The sequence below is a fragment of the Cololabis saira genome, chromosome 16, assembly GCF_033807715.1.
Source record: "Cololabis saira isolate AMF1-May2022 chromosome 16, fColSai1.1, whole genome shotgun sequence".
Classification (NCBI taxonomy): domain Eukaryota; kingdom Metazoa; phylum Chordata; class Actinopteri; order Beloniformes; family Belonidae; genus Cololabis; species Cololabis saira.
The window spans coordinates 8,987,605-9,014,339 of record NC_084602.1 but is presented as its reverse complement, the minus strand read 5'-3'; the positions used below and the strand labels follow the sequence as shown (position 1 = coordinate 9,014,339).

Here is a 26,735-nt window from a genome sequence, read left to right as displayed (position 1 = left end):
ACGCTAGGAGAAGAAGCTGCATCTCTATGACCAGTCTCCCTACAGCCTGAACCCAGGCAGCATTTTCCCCATAACAGTGATATGATTACTGCGACTACTCAGTAAGCCAGACAACAGAGTGGTAGTAAAGTGCTCGTGAGACATACACCATCCATAGGTCTACCTGAAAGGGGAGGGAAAATAAAACGTTCAGGGAAAAAAAAGAAAAGTAAAACACATACTCTAAGTCATCTGGCTACTGATTAATCATGTGACATAGCTACTCTCTAGTTTATGTACTCATGTGACCAATACATATGCAGCATAACAAAACATATGGTGAAAACATTATTTCTCACATGTATGGCACAGCACATTCTACTGTCCTATTGTTAAGACACTGCTGATTTTAATATGTTCTCACCGACTGCATTTTTAGCATGTTTTATCCCCTCTATTTGTACCATATGATGTCTATCCTCAATTACCAAATAACATTTGTTTTAGCTCAACCTGCAAAACGGACCTGCAGGCTGTCACTGCTGCATTTTGAAGTGGGTGTGAAAACTTATTCCACAAATTTTATTCATAATTTTTAACAAATAAAAACAAAAAAAAAAAAACACTTCCCTTCACATACCGTCTTAAATCAATAACAATTTGACGAAGTTTTGTTGAGTATTCTGTTTTCCAAAAGGGCATTATTTTTTTTAAACATGTCCAGCACCTGATTGATTGAAGAAACAAGTGTGAAACTAGTCAAATATGCATAAAAAAATGTTTTAGAGTATATCTGCTTAAACTCTGACGTCTACAACCATCCGCCACAGTAGCGTCTCACTATAACACACGACTCACTCATCAGAGCTTCTTATAGTCTGACAATCGGTGTAAAACAAAACAAAGAACGTTTTTAAAAGAAGAGTTGGGCTTTCCCACATTTTTAGGTGATGACGTCACTGAATGCTTCAGCTGATTGCTGCCACGGTAACAATCGTTTCTTTGAATTCTTAAATCAGGCTTTCTACTCCATTTTGGATCTCTCCATCTTGGCTTTTAGGATTTCCTGAAAGACAAAAACTCACATTAATACACATGCAGGAGTGCGACTGTGGAAACGAGAGCAGATTAAAGCTCATTTCTGAGACTTCTTTAAATAGAGGAAAATGTGACCAGAATCATGGGACCAGCACGGGAATAATAGGAAGGAAGAAGAAAGTTACCTCTTCCTCATCCAGCATCACAGGGAGCGCTCTGTTGAAGGAGAGAGAATCAGAAAACCACACGTTTCAAGACAGCTGGCAGCGTTTTAACCACATTACTCTAAATTCTTAACCTATAATGACACACTCCTATGAACAGCAACAGAGCACATTACAACAGATGTATTCTCACTTAAAGCAGCACTATGTAACTTTTCCACCTTAATATAATATTTCCAGAGTCATTGTGATGGTACATCAACTTCCAACAGGTTTAATGAACCTCTGTCATGGTCTGAGGGGTCTGTATCACCTTCACTGGCACTATGTAACTTGGAGGAGCATGGTAGGAACCATGCCACACTAAAAAACTACACATTTTTACGGCTTTGACTGCTTTGCGGCATACGTCACTTCCCCCTCCTTCCCGATTCGTAGTCGAGACAAAAATGGGCGGGGCTTGGAGCGCAGAGCTCAGCAGAAGCTGGTAACCCGTTGCTGCGTTGTGGCTGTAGCAGCTCCACACAACAGACGTGGGGAAAAGATCACTAATGGTTTAACTTTTCACCGCTTTCCTGCTCGGAGGCAGAACCACGCAGGCCAAGTATCTGATATAACAGAGTAAAAGAGTAAAAGAGTCGTCGGCTCGGTTGGATCGCGGCTGTAACGACCAAACATAACCTTCCACACAGTACCACAAACACTCACACAGACGGGTCGGATCAAAACACGGGTTTTATTCCCCACTTCTCCAGCTAAACGCAGTTGCTGGCCAGCTCTCTGCGGTGCAATTAACCCCAATCTTCAGATAAAACTAGTTTGTTGAGGAAAAAATATTAACTCTATTTGTAGCTGCAGAGGAAAAAAATAATCTCACGAGGAAAACAAAAATATTGCTCACGCCTCGGAGCCTCTTCATCATAATATAGCAGTCAAAAAAAAGAAAAGAGAAGTAAGAGGGATACAAAACATGTACGCTCCCTGGCTTCCTTGTTTAAGGTATCCCGGTAAATTCCAGTTCCTTTCCAGCAGTTTAACATCTTTTTTTTGCGTTCCGTCTGTTCACTTGGTGAAACAGAAAAGTAGTTTTGAAAGTCCGTCCCGTCTTCTCTCAAAACAAATGCACGCGATGGAGACAGGATTTTTCCGGCAGTACGCGCTGGTGCTCATGGGAAACGTAGTGTTCTTTCTGGTAAAGCACTACCACTTTTGTCCAAAGAAGCCGCCAAACTCAACAAAAGCTGAAAGTTACATTGTGCTGCTTTAAGTTTAAGCTAAAAGAGGATATTTTCATGGCAGCTTGTAATCACAAGACGATTAAGAAGTGAAATATCTCAAATTAAAATCCACATTGCTTACACATCAGCAACCGATGTAGGAATGTTCTCCTCAACCCATTTCAGGTCCTCGTCCTGACAAGACAACAGTGTTGAAATATGATTACAACATTAACAAACATGATTAAATATTGCGAGGAGACAGAAACCCACCTCTTTAGTCACCAGTTTCTGAGAGCCATTTGTCTCAGGCTTGGAGCCGCGCATCTTCATTCCCTCTGGAGAGCACAGAGCATCAGTTGAGGTCATCTATGAATCATTTGTCTAATAATATGATCATAACAAGAGCCTGGAAACTTCCTATTAATCCCAGTCTACTGAAGAAGCCTACAATTAAAATGCAAATGCAGGATTGATTAGGTACCAGAACTGAAATGAAAATAGAACAATGTCCATTCATTACTCTGACTGTAAATGGCTAGGGTTTTCCTTATGGATGTTGCAGTTGATGTTTAACGGAGGAAAGGAGTCTTATTTCAACGCAAAAAACACCGTCTTATATTCAGGCCAATACGGTAACTGTCAAAGTAATATTTGATCCATGCTGTTACTCTGGTTTTATTTATTAAGATCATCGATGCCATCCGCTGTTGTGCCAATCATCAACAGATCTACTCAATTAAAGTGTTACCAAAAGCTTCATTCAGCATTGGCTCCTTCGCCTCATCTTCTTCATCGTCTTCATCAATCAGAGGGGAATGAGAGAACCTGAGAGGAAACAACAAATGAATGACATTTACTGTGAACCGAGACATCGTTATGGTCCGGGGGGCAAAGCTCCACTCCGACTCTGACCTCTGGCTGTTGGCGGAGGGACGCAGCAGCACCATGATGACCAGCAGAATGGTGGAAAACAGGAGACGCCAGAAAGCATCGTCTACCCACAAGTTCCTCCAGCCCTGGAGAGAGACAGTCATCTCACATTTCATCTCTGTGCCAGGAAACGTCATGGAGCGAATGCAGTATCACCAGAGTATCTGAACTGACCTTCTGACAGTCGACCAGCTTGAAGACTTTGGTGGTCCAAATAATGAATATGATGGAAGCTGTGGACACAAAGTAAACACTGTTGTCACTTGATATAACCACCATGTCAACAACATCATCGTTTTCAAGTCATTATTTATCATAAAAAGAAATTCACATACAGGACTGTCTCAGAAAATTAGAATATTGTGATTTTCTGTAATGCAATTACAAAAACAAAAATGTCATACATTCTGGATTCATTACAAATCAACTGAAATATTGCAAGCCTTTTATTATTTTAATATTGCTGATCATGGTTTACAGCTTAAGAAAACTCAAATATCTCAAAAAATTAGAACATAATCAGCAATATTAAAATAATAAAAGGCTTGCAATATTTCAGTTGATTTGTAATGAATCCAGAATGTATGACATTTTTTTTTTTTTTTTTTTAAATTGCATTACAGAAAATAAAGAACTTTATCACAATATTCTAATTTTCTGAGACAGTCCTGTATACAATTTCCTAAGAGCTGGATGTGAATGTTCTTTATTGTCTGCAATAAGAATTAAGATTTAGTTGTTTTAGTTTAATATACAACACTGCCTCAGGTTCGTCAGCCTCGGGATACTGCTAAATCCCATTTAACATGCTTTTGGTTCATAAATAAACACAAAAGCAGTGTTTGAACGCTTTGCCCTTGTACTGGTTGGTTATGTGTTTCATGGAGTTTCTGCTGGTAGTAAATGGGGTTGGTGGGACCTTTAGGGGTCCATAGCTCCTAGCCTGCAAGATTAGACCCACATCTAGAAGGATGTCGGTCTGAAAACGATCCACATCCAACGATAGCTAATCAAAGTGTCTTTGCACACAGTTGGTTCGCGCTACGACCAATCACAGCAACGAATAAGGTGACGTGTTCAGTGACAGGAACGAGTCCAAGAGTGTTGCGTAGGAGAAAAAAATGAAACTTTTGCTGCAGCCTGTCAGCAAAACAGCAAATAGATCTGTTTATTTGAATGCATTTTTTTGCTCAGTTTTCGGAGGAAAAGTCTGAATCCCTGAATCCTTGCGATGCCAAAAACGATTCAAGCGGTCATTAATCCTCAACTGCAGCCATCTACACTGTTTATATCCAGATTACAACGCTGCTCTGTTGTTATCGTGTTAAGGCCTCCCAGAGATCCTCTCTACGCGGACGGACTGATTTAATTGTCTCCCTGGTAATTCTGTGGAGGCGATGCTGTAAAATAAAACGACTGCTCTCACAAACAGGCAATTAGGTCAACCTCACATCTAGCTCCCCCTCGGTTACAACTTCTGACGGGTTTGTGTCACAGCAGTGAGCAGCGATTGCAGACTAGACGACCGGACATTTGTGCAGCAATGCATGCGAGTGCAGGAACACAGTTTTGAGGTGAAATACGGCTAAAATGTACAAAAAAGGCCACTTTTTGAGTGCTGGGTTGGCGTTTAGGGAAAGAGCAGTATCACACCTGAACTTAGACAAAAAATCCTGCTCTCAAATGTGAAAAGTAAACTGTTAATAAAGAGACGCTGATATAAGTCCTTGATGAAAAACCCATTCTGAAAAGTGGTTTTCTTTACACACGAGTCTTGTGTACAGCTCAAACAAGCGAGAGATCAAAAAGAGCCGGGCTGGTTGTTTTTACGTCTTCATGGGTCAGCTTCAAGCTCGCCCCTGTGAACCACAACTTTCATCTGGTTCTTTTCTAAGAACCAGAACCTGACACATGCACAGCCCTCCAGAGGAGACGTAGACTCACCTAAAACAGAGAAGATGAGCATGTTGGTGAAGTGCTGGTATAAAGACAGCTTCACCACGTTTCTGCGGAGCTTCAACAGACGAGTGGTTTGTGACAGGCTGATGAAAATGTACAAGCGCAATCAAGGATAATTTCTTTTGAGCATAAATTCAAGTAAAAACGTGCACTATACACTACACAGTCAATACAAAAGTACTGATGGCTCCTGATTGGATCTGAGCAGTCCGTTTGACTGTTTGAGTAAAGGATATCCACCACATGACACAGGAGTCGATGAGGGAGAGGCTGAGATTTGCCACAAGCGCAACCGTCCCATAGAAACCCTGCAGAGGGAAGACGAGAGTCAGACGTTACAAGATAAATCCGTAGTTAGGACGACGGCACAGAGCACAACATGCGTCTATATCAGGGGTCAGCAACCCACAATGTTGAAAGAGCCATATTGGACCAAAAACACAAAAAACAAATATGTCTGGAGCCGCAAAAAATGAAAAGTCTTGTATAAACCTGAATTATGGTCTGCGTTAAATCGACGCAGAGCCTACGCCGTAGGGTACGCCGTAGGCTCTGCGTTGTTGTAACGCGGAACCATAAATCAGCCTTAAGACTTAGAACGAAAGGCAACACATGTTGCATGTACAGTATCTATATTAGTTATAACTGCGATTTTTTTTATTATGCACTTTGAGAAAATAGTCGAAATGTCGAGAAAAAAGTCAAAATTTCGAGAAAAAAGTTGAAATGTCAAGATTAATGTTGAAGTACAATCTTGAGAAAACAGTCGAAATATCGAGGAAATAGTCAAAATCTCGTGAAAAAAGTCAAAATGTTGAGAAAAAAAGTCAAAATTTCGAGAAAAAAGTCAAAATGTGTTAAAGTACAATATCAAGAAAAAAGTCGAAATGTCGAGATTAAAAAGGAAAGGAAAAAGGAAGAAAAAAAGGAAAAAAGAAGAAAAAAAGAAGGAAAAAAAGAGAAAAAAAGGAAAAAAAGAAGAGATAAAAGGAAAAAAAGAAAAAAAAAAGGAAAAAAAAGGTCAAACATTTTTGAAAAAGCTCCAGGACCCACTAGGACGGCGCTAAAGAGCCGCATGCGGCTCTAGAGCCAGGGGTTGCCGACCCCTGGTCTATATGAAGCAGGCAGAAGGAAGGATCACTTTTTGAAAATGGCGCTTAAAGGACAGCTTTAAAAATTAGACAAACGTTTAGATAATTTAAATGAATAATAACTAATTAATCTAAAATACTGCTGCAATATTACATGCTCAGGCAATATGGATGAATAAGTACAACCTCAAAAATGTAGGGACAATGTATAGAAAGGAAATAACAGAATGCAAAGATTTTCAAATGTAGGAAATGTAACCTTGATAATTTTGAATTAAACAGCGACATGTTTGAGGAAAGTTGCAGTATTCCCTCTTCTTTTAACTAGTCCACATACGTCTGGAGAACTGAGGCGACCCGCTGATGGAGTTCCATAATCCAAATATGTTGGGCTGGTGAAAGGTGTGGACTGCAGGCGGGCCAGTTCAGCACCGGGACTCTTCTACCATGAAATTATGTTTTGATGAAAAGCCCTCCCTGAAAAAGATGGGCCCTGCACGAGGGCACGTGTTACTCTTAAACCTGAATTAACCTTTTTCATTGATTTTTACTTCCCAGATGTGACCGTGCTAAATGCCCCACCAAACCATCACGGGCCTGTAAACCGAGCGCTGATAGCAACCCAGACGGCCGGCCCTTCTCCTCTTAGTCTGGGGGACATAGAAATTGCAAAAGCATTACTGGGTAAACTACCTCTGTACATATCCAATTTATTCAAATATTACTCTAGTAGCTATAACACTAGATCATCAGAGAAATTCTCCTCATGGCCCCAAGCACTCGAACAGAGTTGGTAAATCAGCCTTTTCCTTTTATGCACCGCAAGCTTGGAATGAGCTACAACACATACTCAACTTTAAATATTTACGGTACCCTCTCTTAACATGTTCAAACATATGTTAAAATCAATTTTCACAGAACAATGTCATTGTTTTTAATCAAGTGCCATTATTTGTCATGAATTCTTTTTAGCTTTCTGATCCTTGTATGTTTTATGTTTGTTTGTTTCTTGTTTTGATATGTTTTTATTTTTTTGTAAAGTTACTGAATTTATTTTTCTGCTGCCAACTTGACCAGGACTCCCTGGCAGAAGAGATATTGTATGTCAATGGGACTTTCCTGGATAAATAAAGGATACATAAAAAATAAAAAAACATAGCATCCATGGTTGCAGGACAGAACTTTGTCAGAACTTTAACCTGCATTTGTACATGGCAAGAAAAACTGTATTCTTGCCTCCTGAGGTCACGCAGTTGTTTCCATTACAGTATTAAACCAGCTTAAACCTTGTTCATGTAGTGAAGCTTAGCTCAGTCTTGTCCCCAGCATACAGAGATTTCTACAGTTTCTTGGTCTCTTTTGATAATACTGCCCTGTAAATGATAAAACATTCAAAGTCTTCACATTTGTACAGCGAACAACATTATTCTGCAATTGTTCCACAACTTATAGATGCAGACTTTTGCAGGCTGGTAAACCTCTGCCCGTCTTTACATCTGAGAGACTTCACCTCTGCAAGACGGTTCTTTCAGACTCCATCATGTCACAGGACTGTTGTTACTTTACAAATTAGTTGGAAGAGTTTCAAGGCCTTTTCTTGCCCATGTCTCAACCTCATCATGTTCAAACTAAGCAAATATTTTTCATGAAAAAGTTCTATTCTGAATAAAATCTGCGTTAATTCAATTACATTTTATTTATATAGCATCAATAACAACACAAGTTATCTCTAGGTGCTTTCCAGAGACCCAGTTAATGAGATTTGTAAACTATGATCTGTCTGAAGTCTTATGTCCCACTCCCCATGACGATGGGGAGAAAAAAAATTAAACCTTTTCTTGCTCTCTGTTTTTCCCCTATTTGACTTCCTTGACCTCTCGTCTTTAAGTCATCTGGATTAAAGCTCTTATCACGAGCATTCGCTGGTCTTTGGAAAGCCCAGTCAGCTGCTCCATACAACAGCTTTCCCATTGTCCAGGCCTTTAACCACCACAAATACTTTGAGCACAGTAGCATCCAAACAATGTTTAAAACATCAGTTTCAACAGAAAAAACGGCATAAACTTTCCAGAAGATAAAATACAACAAGAGTGCAGCTTCTGCATCACGCCCCCACTCTACCAGCGCTATTTTATATTGCTGACACTCAGTACAGTTACATGCACATCTAAATCAAGCTATTGGCAACAATGGAGCTAAGGATTTAAGTGGAGTTTCAGAGAAATCCAAGTATACAGGACTGTCTCAGAAAATTAGAATATTGTGATTTTCTGTAATGCAATTACAAAAACAAAAATGTCATACATTCTGGATTCATTACAAATCAACTGAAATATTGCAAGCCTTTTATTATTTTAATATTGCTGATCATGGCTTACAGCTAAAGAAAACTCAAATATCCTATCTCAAAAAATTTGAATATTCTGTGAATCTTAATCTTAAACTTTAAGCCATAATCAGCAATATTAAAATAATAAAAGGCTTGCAATATTTCAGTTGATTTGTAATGAATCCAGAATGTATGACATTTTTGTTTTTTTTAAATTGCATTACAGAAAATAAAGAACTTTATCACAATATTCTAATTTTCTGAGACAGTCCTGTACATGCTGGAATAGCTCGATTCAGAGCCACATTATCTGGCACTTATAGTTTGATTTCAAGACCTTCAGTTCGGTTCGACTGCAGCCCGACTAAGGTGTTTACATGATTTAAAACTTCAATAATCAGTCGGACTGAGGCAATAATTCATCTTTACTCTTAGTGCATGTAAACGTACTGACTGTGTCTGATTTTAAACTTGTCAGCTTCATATTAGATCAGCCAATATCAATCATTATTCCTTGTCTGCCTCTCAGAGTCTCTCCCCGTCTCCTGCATTCAAATCAAACGTGTACACACGGAATTCCTTGAGTGCTTGCCAGGTAAGGTTTCTATTTAAAGGCACGTCCACTTCAGCTCCCTGTGGAGGGTAGCAACAGATAATATCCCGTCTCCACTATCTGGAATGCACAGGGTACATTACGTGAGCCTGGACCAAACCTACCTTCAGTGTTGTAGACGGAGTCTGCAAAACAACATTCTGAATACTAGTCTAAATCAATACTTTTTAAAGGCTTTTTTCTCACTATTCATCATTTTAGTTCTAAAAAGAATGAATAAACATTAACTTACGCCCGTCACTCTCAGTACGCCTTCCACGGAGGAGAAGAGAAGGTAGAGAAGCCCGACGGCTACCAGCCGGTGCACCGTGGTTCCCAGTCTGGGTCTGCAGCAGAGCGTGAAAGAAAAAGCTTCAGTTTTAACAGAAAGCCACTGGCAGGTTTTTTTTGTTTCAAAGAAGCTCAAAGGTATTTTCAAAAGGAGTCATACTTGACAATCCCGTAACCAAGACTAACAATGAGGACCAGGATCCGAGCCAGCGATCTTTTAAGGGCAGAGAGCAACTCTGCAAAAATCACAGCGCCGAGAACTGCAAAGAAAGGACACACAAGAACAATGTCAGGATTACAAATGAGTACATAAAAGTACAAAAAAAAAAAGGAAGACTAACCATAGTCTCCTTTGTAACGGATGCTCTGGTATTCAGAGTAGAAGACGGCTTTCTCTAGGAGGCCGAGGATGATGACTGCGCCGATCCAGAACTGGATCCGTAGCAGGTCCCTCCAATAACAAGCACACCAGAAGAGCCAGAGCGCCCCGAACAGCACGTAGACGATGCACATGACCATGAAGAACTGTGACAGGCAGGAGAGACAGCTTCACCAATGTGGATTAACACTTTAAAACAACGTGCAGAGGACAGGAGAAAGAAAACACATATCATATATATGAACTACAGATAAATACCATCATGAGAGGCCAGTCTGCTGGGGAGGAGTAGTCGTGAGGTCCTTTCATCTCCACTTTCACTAGGAAATTAAGAAAAACATAAATCTTTACTGCTGAGATGTTTAAACCTGATTTCGGTTGTGAGTAACTTTCCCAAATTCTAAAACTCTTTGTACAAAACGGTAATTTCTCACTTGTAAAAGCAAAGTTAAGCTGCTCTGCTCTGATATCGTCATCTTCTAGTCCACGAAACAACGGCTGCACCTTCATGATGAACAGGTACGGACCGTCCTCCCAAGCTTTGGCCACCGCACCGACTTCCTGAAAGAGATGGTTTAGACCAGGGGGCATCCCCAAGTCAGCAGTTTCATTAAAAACAAATACATGAATCCAAATACACAGATAGGAAGATTAGGAATATTCCCAATTAAGTCACTATCTGAAAATGTAGAAAAGAAAAGAATATGATCAGGAGCCTCTAAAAGCCTATAAAAGAGTGCGTAGGATTCATACTAAAAGTGTACGTGCCCTCAAAAGCCGAAAATGGCGTCCGCACAAAAAAATCCTGATTTATAAAACCGCGTGCACGCACACTTGCACGCAATGTTCTCTTTATAAATCACAGTCCAGCTGGAAGGTTGCGAACGTGAATTCGCCTCATACCCCGCCCTCTACACGCCCACTTTTTACCATGTATGGGCAATGCAAACTACATGATGACTGTATTTGCATATGAATGAGCCTGCTGAGCATGCGCAGCGCCTGCAGCCTGTTTCTGCTGCGTCAGGATGAATGAGACATGTGTCGAGCCACCGTGCCACTAAATTTCATGGAGACTGAGATCGAGATGTTGTGGATGAGGTGGAGGCCAGTAAAACCACATTATTTGGTGGTCACAGTAATGGAATCACTAACAAAAATAAAGCGAGTGAGTTGCCTGCCAGAATCTGATTACTGGCCGCGGGAGCGCGCACAGCAGCCCGTTGAGCGATAGCGCTGAAACGTCAGATTTTCAGATTATGAAGTTCAAGAATGAGATCGAGTCATATTTAGGCAGAAACAACTTTTCATTAACTGTATTTGGCCTTCAATCAATTTTTGGCAGGTAAAAAGACCCATTTTTAGGGGAGAAATCAGATTCTGGCAGGCAATCACTTTTTGGCACGACACCGCGGCTGCAGCAGCAGCACCACCAGAGCGAACCAAGCGCATGGCGCAGCTTTAAGTGGCCGCGTCCTGATTGACGCTGTGCTTCACACACAGAGGGACACGATCAGCGCTATTATATTATAAGTCTGATATGTGATGACATTAAAAGTATGACATGAATCTGGCTTCATTTCACCACCTCACCGCCTGCGTCGCCAGTTCCCCATATCTTCAAAATGTTTGTGCGCGAGGTTAATCCCAACCTTTGCGTAGTCTTTCAAGACCTGTTTTGTGTGCACGCAAGCTTTATAAATGAGGCCCCAGCTGTTTTCAGGCGAAAGGCAGGGGTACATCCCCGGGCCACGAAGAGACAAACAACCACACACGATCCAAACCTGACTACCGGGTCGCCCTGCTGCCCTTATCAGTCATTTCAGTTAAGTGTATCGCAAGTGTGTCTCACCGGCTTGTCGGGCCAAGTGAAGGTCTGGTTTGACGGGTCGATCTGAAAACAAAGATAGAGTTTTATCAATCATAAAACCCCCAAAAATCTGGCACATAATATTTGGTGATTTGCTGAAAAACCAGAGTTAGAATGTCAGACAAATATTTAGTGTAGTATGGTAAATATGATGTAGCACCCACCTTCGGGCTGGAGAGTGGCTGATAAGGATTGAACTCTGGGAAATAAACCTATAAAAAAAAGAAGAATATTAGGCCCACATGTGTAACAAGCGATCGGAAACATTTAAACATGACTTAAACGGTACGATAACAAACACAGAAGTGTGGCTGATTTATTTCAACCGCGTGTCAGTCTTGGGCTCAGCCACAGACCTTTGGCAGGAACAGGGAGGAGCAGTTCTCAAAGTACATGTAGCCCTGACTGTAGAAGCCGCTCCAGCCGTCTTTCAACATGTGGTCCATACCGAACATGTTCATCGCTTTGTTGTCCTGAGAAAAAGCAAAAGCCACCGTTATTGTCTCCATTTCTGATTGTCTTAACAAGCTGCTTATGTAAGGCTACTTAAGCTGATAAGAAAAGTGTAATTAGACCAAAGAGACGTAGCGTTTCACTGTTCATCACAGTTGTAAGATCTGATTTTATCTCGCAAAAAAGTGTACGTATGTGTATATGTGCGAAAGTTAGTGCTAGCTATTTACCAAACATGATAAAAATAATATGATTGTGGGGATAAACACAACATTGGGAGTAGACATAAGCAGCTGTTGCTGCACAATAACCTGGAAAAGGTTGTGAAACATTTTCCAAACACCTCGGAGTTCAACGTTTTATGTGAAGACAAATCATTCACACCAGCAAATCTATAACTGAACTGCAAAATAAAATAGTTGATGTGTTGGAGCGGCCAAATCAGAGTCCAGACTTCTTTGACTTACTGTGAGGGGACGTTAAAGGCGCTGTACATGAGCGGATACATGAAAACCTCCATGAACTCAAGCCACGTTAAGAATAAAAACCCAAAAAGACTTTCAGAGAGACTGATAAACTCGTACAGGAAACAGCTACTTAAAGTTACTGCTGCTAAAGGTGGATCTTTAAGCTTCTGAATGGGGTTACTTAGTATTACCCACCTGTTTTATTTTATCTTTTTCATTTTGGATTAATATTTATTCATTTTATTTGTTATTGTATTTATTTAACCAGGGAAGTCAGTTGAGAACAGTTTCTAATTTAAATGAGGACTTGGGCAAGAGGCCCAAATAACAGCATAGTGTAAACAGTGTAACACACACACACACACAAATAGTCCCCTGACATAACCCGTTCATGCAGAAGACCACAACTGCATAAACATGTTTTATCTTGTGTCAGATAAGCAGCAGAAGAACACATGGGGTGTTTCTCCTGTCAGGTAAAAACAGGAAACTGATGCTCCTCTAGCCTGTGACTAGCACCTACTAAAGTGGCCAGTGAGTGTATGCTTTATAGCAATCACCTTTTGTTGACTGAATGCTTTTTTTTTTCTCAAACCAGGGCCTCAAATATGAGTTAAAGACATTTCAGGTTAAAAGAGCAACCGTTTTGTCTACAAGGATGAAATTGCTTCACCAGCTGTTTTGACTGATGAATGCAAAATACAAACCCCCTTAACTTGTGGTAAAAGTGGGAGTAAATAACCAGTGTGTTATACATATTTACAGTAACAAAAGTAATTATTCTGAGAGTCAGACATTTAAAAAAAAAAAAAAAAACAAACAGAGGCGATACTCACTGGTGTGTTAAAGACCTCATTATAGCAAACAGATGAGCGCAGATACCAGCTGATGTTGAAGGCCAGGTTTCTGTCACATGACCCCGTATCATTCTGGACTGCAGAGAGGGAGAGGGAGTCAACTTTCTAGTTTGACAGACAAAATTATGACAGTTTTGAAGACTGAGAGCGATGGAGAGGTCAGCCCACTTACAGCTCATGAAAATAGTAGTGTTGGCATACAGCGTCTTCCGGAACACAGCATCCTGCGTCTGATAACAAAAGAATAAATCGGTCAGCTGCAGATTTATGATTCATGAAGATGACATGATGTCAATATTAATCCTCTTCTCTTCTCTTTCCCGTTTTCACTTTGGGACGTTGGGCCTGCTCTTGATTTCTTCTTGCACACTACCCAGGTCTGGTTGTAGCTAGGGCTGTTCGATTTTGCCCAAAAATAAAATCTCGATTTTTTTCTCTCAAAATCCGATTTTCGATTACGATTATTTTGTGAATTGACAAAAGGCAAAGAAATTATTTCAAATATGCTGTTTTTTTATTGAACATTTGCCCCATTGGGCTTTAAGTGCAAACTTTGCTCATATTAAACCAAAAATGAATGAATAAAGTGCAAAACTCTGTAAAATAAGTTGAAAAAAAGTTTTAAAAAATATAATAAAATATAAAGTTTTATCTCTGAAAGAAAATCAGCAAATCAGCACTTGCAAACATACAGTAAGTTATATTTCCAATTAAATAAAACAAGACATTTTCTAATTAAACTAAACTGGGTCTTTGCATGCTAAATAATAATGCAACCCATGAAGGAGGTAGAGGTGTGTAATGGGGCACTTGTCGCAGGTATTGAGAGGTATTTCCATCAATCATTAATATGGTATCAATCATTAATATGTGTGCAGACAAGGTAAAAAACAAAAACAAAAAAATTTAAAAAAAAAAAAAAAAAAAGTGAAAAATCGATTTTACGATTTTCATGTTTTGACATCGTTCTAATTACATAATCGCGATTACGATTTAAAATCGATTAATCGAACAGCCCTAGTTGTAGCTTTCCTGATGTGTGTGTCTATATCTCACGGTCTCAGGGGCATCTCTGCACAGCCTTCACCTGAGCTCTTGTCTGGTGGATCCTGGCCTCCATGCTCATTCTGCTGTCCTTCAGACCAGCTGACAGTTTCTGGGATACACTCCAGCAAACCTTCATGACCCTGAACAAGGACTGATGTAGGTACAGATGATGGATGGATGCTGTTTCATCCGGGATGATGCTTAGAATCTCACTCCTGTGCTTCTTGTGCAGCCTAAGCCCCGATCCTGGACTTGTGAGGAGGTTTCTACTTTAAACGTTGATAACTTAAAGCTCATCTCTCCCTGTAGCCACCAATTATTATACCAGTGGGAAACACGAAAACCTTTTTCAAATACATCAAACAGTTATTTTCCTTCATGTCAACATGGATTACACTTTAGGCAAGGCAAGTTTATTTATATATCACAATTCAACACAAGGTAATTCAAAGTGCTTTACATCAACATTAAAAGCTGCAAGACACAATTAAACAGTAAATAACAAATAAAATCATAAGAAAAGAGGTAAAATAATAAAAAGCACAAGCTGTTAAAAAGTAAGGGCAGTAGAGTACAGCAGGTAAGTTTAATTTAAGATTAGCTTCAGTAAACAGTAATGTTTTTAGGCCTGATTTAAAGGATCTACAGTTGGAGCAGACCTCAGGTCTACAGGAAGTTTGTTCCACCGGTGAGGAGCAGAATAACTGAACGCTGCCTCACCTTGCTTGGTTCTGGTTCTGGAACCACAACAAACCAGATCCAGATGAAGCTCAGGGGTCTGGGAGCTTCATAGGAACTAACAGATCAAGCATGTATTTTGGTCCAAGACCATTCAGGTCTTTGTAGACCAGCAGTAAGATTTTAAACTCTATCCTTTGACTCACTGGAAGCCAGTGTAGCGATGTCATGACCGGTGTAATGTGGTCCAGTTTCCTGGTGTTTGTAAGGACTCTGGATCAGCGTTCTGGATCAGCTGCAGCTGCCTGATAGATTTCTTGTTCAGGCCTGTAAAGATGCCATTGCAATAAATCAACCTACTGAAAATGAATGCATGAATAAGTTTTTCCATGTCTTGTTTAGACAGAAACCCCTTAATTCTAGCAACGTTTTTCAGGTGGTAATAGGCAGATTTAGTGATTAACTTTAGATGGCTGTTGATCAGGTGCTTATCTGTCAAGATAATCCCCAGATTTATCTTAACCCCAGCGTTAATCTCCGTGATAGATGAACTTGCTGGCAGGATGCCCAAGTCCTTTCAATTTTTTTTCCCGTTATGCACATTTTTAAATAGGTTTTTAACAAAGTAAGAGCATCTGCTGTTACCTTAATCTAACAGCAATATTTATCAGAGTGGGAGTATACCCAGTACTGGATTTGAGGGGGGATGAGGGGGGATGGGGGGGGATGGCATCCCCCCTGAAATAAAAACGGTCAAAATCATCCCCACTTTCCATCCCTTATGTCATTTCATCAATGAATGTGGTTTTACTGCTATTTCAACATTTAGAGTCATCACCAGAAAAATAACTTATTTTAACCTGTTTCAAGTAAATTTTTACTTGAAATAAGTAAGAAAATCTGCCAGTGGGACAAGATTTATCTTCTTATTACAAGCAAAAAAATCTTGTTTCACTGGCAGATTTTTCTTCTTATTTCAAATGAAAATCTACTTGAAACAGGTGAGAATTGTTTTTTTTTTTTCCCGTGATAAGTCTTGTTTTAAGTGTAATGAGATTGTTTTACTAAAATGAGACATTTTAACTAGAAATAAGACAAATATTCTTGTTAGGATTTTGAGTTTTTGCAGTGATCCATTTTACTTATCCTGTGAAGGACAGAGTCATATTGATAAGTTCAGAAAACTGTTTTTTATTGTTGTGTTTTGATGTATTAGATGTAAGCCCAGTGGATATTTAAAGCTTACAGAAGGCTGCATTTAACTGCTGCTATGTCATTCCTGCAGTATTTCTGCAGGTGTTTTGGTCACTGCTATTATTTGTAATATTATATTATTTGTAATCAGCACAAATGATCTGTCCCCATATGTTAAAATCCACCATCCCCCTGATTTTTTTTTTTACAACTCGAGTACTGAGTATACCTTAATAGCAATGCATTTATAATAATTCACAATGATTATGATTGCAAATCATGGCATTAAAGGAATAAAGAGGATTTCAGGGAAACGTGAGCTGTCATTAGCATCCTGACAGCTATCTGAGCTAACAGCTGCTGGACACTTAGCTCACTACGTAATAACCTAAGAACAAAGCTTTATTCCGTATGAAGTGCATAACACTGACCCAGTTGATGCTCACGCTCCATACGGAGACCTCGGCCGCTCCCCCGAGCCTGCAGAGCAGCAGCAGCAGCAGCAGAGCAGGCCGAGCACCTGGCATCTTCACCGTCTGCAGCGGGGGCCGCTCCAGCTACCCGCCGGCGTGCGCCGCCAGCTCCGGGGGGCGGGGTCTGCACGCAGACAGCAGGTACCCGGCTCCGGGAGGGCGGGGTCTGCGCGCAGACGGCAGGTACCCAGCGAGCGGCTCCCGGTCTGGTGCCACGTCATTACACGGATCAGAGGGACCGTCAAGGATCTATGAAAGATGACACACTTACAGGACTGTCTCAGAAAATTAGAATATTGTGATAAAGTCCTCTATTTTCTGTAATGCAAAAATGTCATACATTCTGTATTCATTACAAATCAACTGAAATATTGCAAGCCTTTTATTATTTTAATATTGTTGAGCATGGTTTACAGCTTAAGAAAACTCAAATATCCTATCTCAAAAAAATTTGAATATTCTGGGAATCTTAATCTTAAACTGTAAGCCATAATCAGCAATATTAAAATAATAAAAGGCTTGCAATATTTGAGTTGATTTGTAATGAATCCAGAATGTATGACATTTTTGTTTTTTTAATTGCATTACAGAAAATAAAGAACTTTATCAAAATATTCTAATTTTCTGAGACAGTCCTGTATTCTGGCTGTGCCCTATTGTTCAAACTTTTTGGAGTGATATGTGTAGTTTTGTGTCTGAAAGCATTAAAACGGATTTCAAATTATTTTGGAAGGATGTGTTGTTTGGTGTTTTTGACGATGTAACGATTAGAACAAAGCCAAAAGAAACATTTATTATTAATTTGTTGATTATCCTTGCAAAATTCCACATCCACAAATCCAAATTCTTACACAAAAAACCCTCTTTTTTTACTTTTCATTGTGAATTTAATCAGTATCTGGACTCTATTAAGTTTTCTACTAATTCAAAAACAATCAAACCCATAAATGTATGTAAATGTTTTGGCTTTCTGTTATAATTTCATCCCCCCTGGCTGGTTATAATGTGTTGTGCTTTTTGTTTTGTTTGAGTTATACTCTTTATATGTTATAATTCAACTTGAAATTGCATAATGTTAAGATTTGTAATCATTGTACTTTTTGCAAATGTAAAATAAAAAAAAATAATTAAAAAAATCTCTGAAAGGACTCAAAGGATTGTTCTGGGTGTCCTTTTTATTCCGGACCCGCAGCACGTTGGGCACGTACAAGAGGGCAGTTACAGGAAGATCGAACCATCGATCAGTCGAAGTCAATAAAAGTCGATGCCACCTTCATCATTTCTGTTCATTCATTCATGGAGGGAAGTCTTCCTCCTCCTTCCTCCTCATGCACAAGTCTCCGTGTATGCAGATCTGCAGGAGCCACAGTTTAAAATATAGAACTCTTGTTTTAAACTGGAAAATGAAGATACCACGTTAGAAAAGACAAATGGGTCTGCTTCTGTATTTAGGAGAAATGTACCTAAGTAGATTAATCAGAGATTGAAAATAGCAGACCTGTATTTCTCTTCTCATTTATGGTGAAAAATCAGATGCAGGCAACTCTCAGTAAGCAAAAATATTATTTAGTAATTCATCTGCCTCTAACTTTTTATTTTCAGACCCTTCAGTCAAACCTGCTGTGGATACATGTGTATAGTACATTTTAATCACTACTGCAATATCTGAATAAGCCTTAAATAATATAGTAACACTATAATAAAGAAAGCTCCAGATTCTGAATATTTAATCTTCTTTTGCATGCAAAAAGCCTGAATGTACGTGTGAGGACTCGGTGCAGGAGCGACACAGGGAGTCACCAGTACAGGGGTTTTACCAAAACAGAGCCGGTTGGTTTAAACAAAATAACATGCAGTTTTCACATCTTTGCAGCTGTGTAGGACAGCTAAACCCAAATGCACAGACACAATTGTTGTGAACCTAGTGTACTTATGACAAGCTCACAGCGGCGAGAAGCCAACAGTTTTACCAACAATAAAGTGACATCATCCGTGCTTTTTCCCCCCGTCATAGAGTGAACAACCTGAGAGACAACCGATGTCCGTTAGAAGAATCCTTGTGACCTTTCCTGAGTGAGACTGTTGTTTTTTTGTGTTATTTCTATTTTCTAATAGGTTACACACTGGTATATGACTGGGTGAGTGAATTTTATTATGTGCTTTATTGTGTGTTTATTGTTTGCTCTTGTGGACCTGCTTTTATCCAGTGTTTCTGGTGTTTCTGCTGTGTTTTTAGTGGTAACAGCAATGGAGCTGTGGTACTTTGGTTGTTTGATGTTGCCTGTGAGTCTGAGCATGTTAAGTATTAAGAGTTTTTATCTGCGTTGAATGTTTTCCTTCCTTTTCTTACTACATTTTATCTGGTCTCTTCTTTGCTACGAGCTGATATTTTATGATGTTTTTGAGTACATTTTGAAAATTTCCCAACAAGCCACTTATAAATATTCTGAGAAATGCACATGAAATAATGCAAATTAATAGATAATGAGACTCTTTAAATTGGGATATAATTTATGCTTTGATGTAAAAGGATGCAGTTGTGTTCTGACAGATTAAACGTTAGCTGTACACACAGAGGAAGAACAAACCTGTCCATATTAATGAACATACGTGTGCCATAAAATACCTGGACCCAGACGTATAAATGAGGGATAAACAGAGAAACCATCCATGTGTCTTTCCCTGCACAAAAATGAAGGATGCATGAAAGAAAAAATAATGTGCTTTGACAATCTTCACCCTTCATGCACTTTTTTCAAACCAGTACTAATACCACTAATGTAATAACAAAAACAACACTAATAACTTCACTTAAAATGTACAGGGATTTTCTTTGATTGTTTCCATTGGATTGGTTATGAATCCAGAAGGCGGCAGGACTTCAACTTTAACCCTTTATTACCTAAGTAATAAAAATCCGCCTGGAATTTATTGTGTTATTATGGCTGTAAAGTGTCTTAAAATGTGTTAGGACCAATTGCTTTACACCCTTTTTCAGAACCACTTCAACTTTCATTATCTGGAGTCATTTACATTTCACAAAATGTAATGAGTGCTTAATAACACTTTACATGGAATAAAAACTAAAAAACAGAAATAGATTTGAAAGGTTTTTAGTATATAAAGCAGTGTTATATCACAGTTACAAGAAATTGGAGATGAAGGAATGCAAACTGAACATGTTCTGAAACTGTATATATATATATATATATATATATATATATATATATATATATATATATATATATATATATATATATATATATATATAGCCTCAGCGCTCAACAAGGTTACCATGATGACATCACAACAGAACATTCTATTGCACTGTGCAAAAACTCTGAAAACTCTGTACGGAATCATAGTGTATTGAACCTTCAACACGCTACCTGTTGCAAGTTTCTCTGGTGAAAACCACGTCTAACGACTCGGAAAACACTGAGAAAACGCTTCAGAACTTCAAACCTACATTTACTGACACATTTCGAACCGTTTATATCTTGAATCCTTCAAGACACGAACTGTTGCAAGACTCTCTGGTGGAAACCACGTCTAACGACTCGGAAATCACCTCAGAAAACGCTTCAGAACTTCAAACCTACATTTACTGACACATTACCGACCGTGTTGATCGCAGAAATGCCTTTTAACGGACGTCCAAGACCCAGACAGGGATTTGTGAGCTCTCCCTGGGATGGAGCTTTTAACGGAGGTCCAAGACCCAGACAGGGATTTGTGAGCTCTCCCTGGGATGGAGCTCCTAACGGAGGTCCAAGACCCAGACAGGGATTTGTGAGCTCTCCCTGGTATGGAGCTCCTAACGGAGGTCCAAGGCCCAGACAGGGATTTGTGAGCTCTCCCTGGGATGGACCTTTTAACGGAGGTCCAAGACCCAGACAGGGATTTGTGAGCTCTCCCAGGGATGGAGCTCAGTCCCGGGTTTCAGATGATTTCCGCCAACTCCAAATGGAGATTGAAGACTGCAAAAAAGAAAATGCTGTCCTGACCGACTGCAGCAATGAACTGGAGAGGGAAATAGTGGAACGTGAAGAGGATGATGAGGAAAGAATGATGTTGATCAACAAGAACTTGGACAGGGAAAGAGAGATCGAGGTTGCAAATGAGAAAATGACCCTGGAAGAACTAAAAAGACAGACTGAGATGACAGAGATGTTTAAGGAAAAGCTGGAGAAAAAGGATTTCTTTCTTGCTCAAGAAAAATACTTTAAGGAATCAGCAGAGAAAGATTCCCTTGTATATGTGAAAAAAATCAAAGACGCTGAAACTCGTTTGGAGGCTGAACGCCAGCTCACACTGGACTGTAAAGGAGAACTCAATCAGTGCAAAGGCATTATTGAGGATCTAGTTCAGTCGTCCAAAACGCTTGAAAAAGACGGTGAGGTTAAGTCCAAGCAGGAAGAGGCCCATAAGTTGGTCCTTGATGAAATAGAAAAATTAAAAAAGCAACTGGAAGAAGAAACAAACTCACATCTTGATCTGATATCTAAACTGGAGGCACAGGAAACATTGAAATCGAGTGTACAGTTCAAGTTTGCAGAGCTGAAATTTGCCCTGGAAACGTCTGAGTCTTCTGCAACAGAAAACATCTCAGAAATGATAAGTGTCTCATCACAAACTGACAATGCTTCTTTGGAAAATGTATCAGAACCTTCAGAACCAGAGAGGGTGTCTGAACAAGAAGCTGAGAAATCATCACCAACGGAGCCTGAACACAGCAAAGACAAGATGTTAGAAGTTGTTGTAGAGAATAGCAACAATGAGCTTAACCAAGACTTTGCTGCAAACGTGGGGGTGTCAGGCCCAGAAGAGGTCTCTGAGCTGAAAATGACCACTGAATCGCAATTGGTTTCTGAAGTTTCTGAACAAAAAGCCAAGAAGCGTAGACGCAGAAAAAAGAAAAAGCCAGAGCAATCTGAAGATGCAAATCAACCTGAAGATGGTTTACCAACAGCAGACTTGGTGATTGATGTAGAACTCACCGAAGAAAGTAACCAGCCTGAGGTCGGTGATAACTTGGCTGCAAAAGTGGGAGACCCTGAACCAGAAGAGTTGTCCAAACCGGTACCAACCCCTGAAACAGCATCGGTCTCAGAACAGGATGGGGTTGCTGGACAAAAAGCCAAGAAGCGTAAGCGCAGAAAGAAGAAGTCAGGAAAATCTGAGAATGTTAATCAGGTCATTGAATACCTACCTCAATCAGAAGATGGTATACCAACACCAGACTTGATGATTTTGCAAGATTTGGCAATAAAAGTAGGAGTTTCAGAACCAGAGGGCGTCTCTGAGCTGGTGGGGGCCGATGCAAAGGAATTGGTCTCCAAACCAGAATATATTTCTCAAATAGAAACAGAGAAAGCGTCACCAGCGGAGCCTGAACACAGCAAAGACAAGATGTTAGAAGTTGTTGTAGAGAATAGCAACAATGAGCTTAACCAAGACTTTGCTGCAAACGTGGGGGTGTCAGGCCCAGAAGAGGTCTCTGAGCTGAAAATGACCACTGAATCGCAATTGGTTTCTGAAGCTTCTGAACAAAAAGCCAAGAAGCGTAGACACAGAAAAAAGAAAAAGCCAGAGCAATCTGACGATGCAAATCAACATGAAGATGGTTTACCGACAGCAGACTTGGTGATTGATGTAGAACTCACCGAAGAAAGTAACCAGCCTGAGGTCGGTGATAACTTGGCTGCAAAAGTGGGAGACTCTGAACCAGAAGAGTTGTCCAAACCGGTACCAACCCCTGAAACAACATCGGTCTCAGAACAGGATGGGGTTGCTGGACAAAAAGCAAAGAAGCGTAAGCGCAGAAAGAAGAAGTCAGGAAAATCTGAGAACGTTAATCAGGTCATTGAATACCTACCTCAATCAGAAGATGGTATACCAACACCACACTTGATGATTTTGCAAGAGTTGGCAATAAAAGTAGGAGTTTCAGAACCAGAGGGCGTCTCTGAGCTGGTGGAGGGCAATGAAAAGGTCACTGAAACAGCATTGGTCTCCGAACACGATGGGGTTTCTGAGCAAGACGCAAAGAAGCAGAGACCAAGAAGGAATAACGGGTCAGTAATTACTGAGAATTTGAAACAATTTGAAGTAATTGAAGGACTCCCTGAACCGAAGGATGCTGTTATAAAAGAGGACACCAAAATGGTATATAATCCTTCACTGTGGAGACAATTTAAGAAGTTCCTCACCCCGGCATGTCTGCGTCAGTACAAGCACAAGAACACAGTCCAAGATTGAGTGGAAAAAGCAACCGGGTTGTCACCAAGTAAACAGCAAAAACAAGATTGACGAAACAAAATTGAACAGTTCCAAAACCGAAGCCATACAGACTGGCACCCCTCACCAGGTCCAGTCATCACCCATAACCACCATCTCCTTCTCCGGTCAAGACATCCCCCTCTCTACCTCTGTTACCAACCTCGGTGTGAAGCTGGACCCACAACTCACCTTTGTAAACCACATCCAACATCTGTACAAAACTTGCTTTTTCCACATAAGGAGCATATCTAAACCCCTTCCTCACTTTCTCCGATGCAGAAACACTCGTCCACGCCCTAATCTCCTCCAGGCTCGAATACTGTAACAGCCTGCTCATCCGTATCCCCAACAAACACCTCTGGAAACTTCAATTCATTCAGAACTGTGCTGCCCGAACTCTGATGAAAACTCGTATATACGACCATATCACCCCTATTCTTCAGAACCTACACTGGCTTCTCATAACCTCAAGAATCCAATACAAGATTTCCCTCATCACCCGCCTCTGCATCTACAGCAATGTCCCTCAATACCTCAAAGACCTCCTTACCGCTCACCAGTGTCGGGACCTACGCGTTATTTAGTAACGCATTACAGTAATGCTGTTAGTTTTGGCGGTAACTAATACTCTAACACATTACTTTTTTAATTCAGTAACGCAATTACCGTTACCAAACGGTGCGTTACTCCCTTATTTCTGGCTACAGTGAAGCTTTTTTTCCCTGCACGCGGAGACCGGAGGAAACGTAGTGTGTGTGCATTCAAAAACATGAGTGGTCATGGGGAGCCAAGAGAGCAAGGAGAGTTTTGTAACGTGGATATATTGTCATTACAGTAATCCCTCGTTTTTCGCGAGGGTCACGTTCCAAAAAGAATCCGTGATAAGTGATTTTTTATTTACAATTATTATAAAAGGCTTCAAATTGCGGAGATCAGCACCGCCTCGCACGTATTTCACTGCTCTTCTGAGCCGCTGCATCCTGACTCTGTAGCGTCTTTTTCTCCTAAAGCCTGCGGTGCAGGTGTGTTTTTTCGAGAGAAGAAAATAGTTATGGGTCGTTCTTTTTTCTTCTGGGCAAAAAGATTCTGATAAACCGACATGCCACCATGGATTATATCTGAGACTGTAATGAACGATTCATCAAAGGGTCCCGTTCTTGAGCTGCTCGCTGAAGCTCATTGGCCATTCTCAGCTTGTTTTTGTTGGTCTAAGTAACAGAGTTACTAACTGAGTTACTTTTTAATTAAGTAACTGGTAACAGTAACTAGTTACTATTTTTCAGTAACTAGCACAACACTGCCCCTCACTCATCCACCAGTAACCTCTGCTCACAAAACACCAACCACCTCCCCCACGACTCCGCTCCATGGGAGGCCGAGGCTTCTGCTCCGCTGCCCCCACATCTGGAACTCCCTCCCTGAACACCCACATCTGGAACTCCCTCCCTGAACACCCACATCTGGAACTCCCTCCCTGAACACCCACATCTGGAACTCCCTCCCTGAACACCCACATCTGGAACTCCCTCCCTGAACACCTACGTCCACCCCAGTCTGTGGACACTTTTAAAAAGGGGCCGAAGACTTTTCTGTTCAGGAAGTGATCCAGTGGGCGGTGCCTCTCACCCTTCTTCTTTTCCCCTCTCTTCTCCTCTTCCCTTCCTCTCTTCTCCATTTCCATTTTTATTTATTATAAGTATCTCACAGCCATCATTTTTGTCCATCGTTCCTTTAGTTTCTTGTGCTGGCCCCCTTTTTTCTCTTTTGTGCATATTTGCAGGCAGGAGCTTCAGGAGCTGCGTGCTGGCCTGCGGTCCCCCCTCTGGTCATCCCGCTGCTGCTTCCACCTGCCTGCAGTCCCCCCTCTGGTCATCCTGCTGCTGCTTCCACCTGCCTGTGTGGATGTCTGCTGTGTGCTGCTGACGTCCCCGACCACCCCAGTCTGGCCTTCGGCAGGAGGGCCCCCCCTTATGAGCCTGGTCCTGCTCAAGGTTTCTTCCCTCATAACCCTGCATTCACACTGAAAGCGTCACGGGCGTCATAAGCATTGCTGCCTTGGTCCTCCATCACTGGGCGGGGGCCGCGTGCCCCTGCGTTTGTGGGGACTCCGTGACCCTTGGGGTGTCCGCCGGGGGGGGGGGGGGGGGGGTGGGGCCGGGTCCGGGGATCGGGCCTCCCCTGGCCGGGGGGTGCACGGGTGGGCGCGGGGTGGCACCATTCCCAGGTGTCTATGTCTTATGTTGTCAGTATGAATGGGAGGATGTTGGACCATTTCCCCCTCTGTCTGGGGGCTCCGGCGGCGCCGGGGGCGCCCGTGGAGGTACGGTGAGGCCTTGGCCCAGCTTGGAGGGCCAGCCCCCGTCTACTGGATGGCCGGTGGGGGAACGTGGGTGTCTTACCGGGGCCGGCTATGCTGGTCCTGCTTCCTGGCTTCGGCCTCTTCTCCCCCTCCTTCCCCCCCTACACGATTCATACGCACATAGGCGAAGGGGCGGGGGGTTCGGGTCGTGGGGGGCATTGTCCCGCGTGGCCTGGCACTCCCCGCCTCACGGTTTTAACAGCAATGTAGACACTGCACATTCAACACTTAATAAATACATTTGACAAGGACACGTAGTTCGGGAGGGGGGGGTCTGTGTCAAATCGATACTTGGCCCTCCCCCTCCCTGTTTTTATGGCATTAATCACATGCACTCAACACCAGGGGCTGGAGGGGGGCCCACATCACCCGCGTTCCCTCGCCGGCCTGGGATAGGTGGGTCGTGATGCCCGGGCCTGGCGGGGCTCGCCGTGCAGCCTGGGGTGCCTTCTGGCGGTGCTGGGCGCCCCCGGGGAGGGGGAAACGGTGCGTGACTGTGTGTCTGTGTCGGTGAGAATGCGGTGTGGAAGGGTCCTGCCATGGAGGATTTGGGCCTCCATTGGCAGGACAACAAAACTTAATAATTTATCAATATTATATTATACAAAGATGGTTATTATTATTATTATTATTATTATTATTATTATTATTATTATTATTATTATTATCATTATTATTATTATTATTATTATTATTACTATTATTATTATGTATAGTATATCTTAATATTAGTATAGGTATCGGATAGGTGAATGGATGAATGAATGGGATGCCTGGGTCTGGGGCCCTCCGTTGTCGGGCCCGCGCGGGTATCGCCCTGTTGGGGGGTTCCCTCTCTCCGGGCCCGTCTCCGGTCCCCCCCGCTGCCTCCGCGGCGGGGCGCCCCTCTGGTCTTGGCGGGCCACTTTCCACGGGCCCCCTCAATTCAATTTTATTTGTATAGCGTCTAATACAACAGATGTTGTCTCTCGACGCTTTTACCTGAACTGCTCATGTGAAACACGTAACTAATGGTTGAGGAGCTGTATGGTCCGAACGATTTTATTTGCTACATCCACCCAACGCAGAATAATTAAAAACCGT

The 26,735-nt window shown here is 41.4% G+C and overlaps 2 protein-coding genes across 2 annotated transcripts; one reads left to right on the top strand and one right to left on the bottom strand.

Moving 5' to 3' along the window:
* Positions 1–753: 753 nt before the first annotated feature.
* LOC133462459 (transmembrane protein 87A-like) lies at positions 754–17,127 on the bottom strand. The gene is made up of 20 exons (XM_061743713.1): positions 16,970–17,127; positions 13,792–13,849; positions 13,599–13,696; positions 12,199–12,315; positions 12,007–12,054; positions 11,825–11,866; positions 10,407–10,533; positions 10,231–10,292; positions 9,935–10,118; positions 9,754–9,853; positions 9,556–9,649; positions 5,527–5,598; positions 5,276–5,384; positions 3,506–3,564; positions 3,314–3,417; positions 3,150–3,226; positions 2,672–2,736; positions 2,541–2,593; positions 1,203–1,233; positions 754–1,045 (listed from the first exon to the last, which is right to left on the bottom strand). Exons 1-20 carry the CDS (start codon positions 17,063–17,065, stop codon positions 1,004–1,006), a joined length of 1,638 nt encoding a protein of 545 aa, XP_061599697.1. The 5' UTR covers positions 17,066–17,127; the 3' UTR covers positions 754–1,003.
* Positions 17,128–20,650: 3,523 nt separating this feature from the next.
* On the top strand, positions 20,651–23,272 carry LOC133462849 (nuclear anchorage protein 1-like). The gene has a single exon (XM_061744299.1). The coding sequence runs from the start codon at positions 20,651–20,653 to the stop codon at positions 23,270–23,272; it is 2,622 nt and encodes an 873-aa protein (XP_061600283.1).
* Positions 23,273–26,735: the final 3,463 nt, after the last annotated feature.

Coding starts and splice junctions, on each gene's coding strand:
- LOC133462459 (XM_061743713.1), bottom strand. CDS start 17,065: ATGCCAGGTGCTCGGCCTGCTCTGCTGCTGCTGCTGCTGCTCTGCAGG. Junction 3,227..3,313: donor CCCTCCGCCAACAGCCAGAG/GTCAGAGTCGGA, acceptor GTTTCCTCTCAG/GTTCTCTCATTCCCCTCTGA. Junction 2,594..2,671: donor AGAAACTGGTGACTAAAGAG/GTGGGTTTCTGT, acceptor TTGTCTTGTCAG/GACGAGGACCTGAAATGGGT.
- LOC133462849 (XM_061744299.1), top strand. CDS start 20,651: ATGCCTTTTAACGGACGTCCAAGACCCAGACAGGGATTTGTGAGCTCT.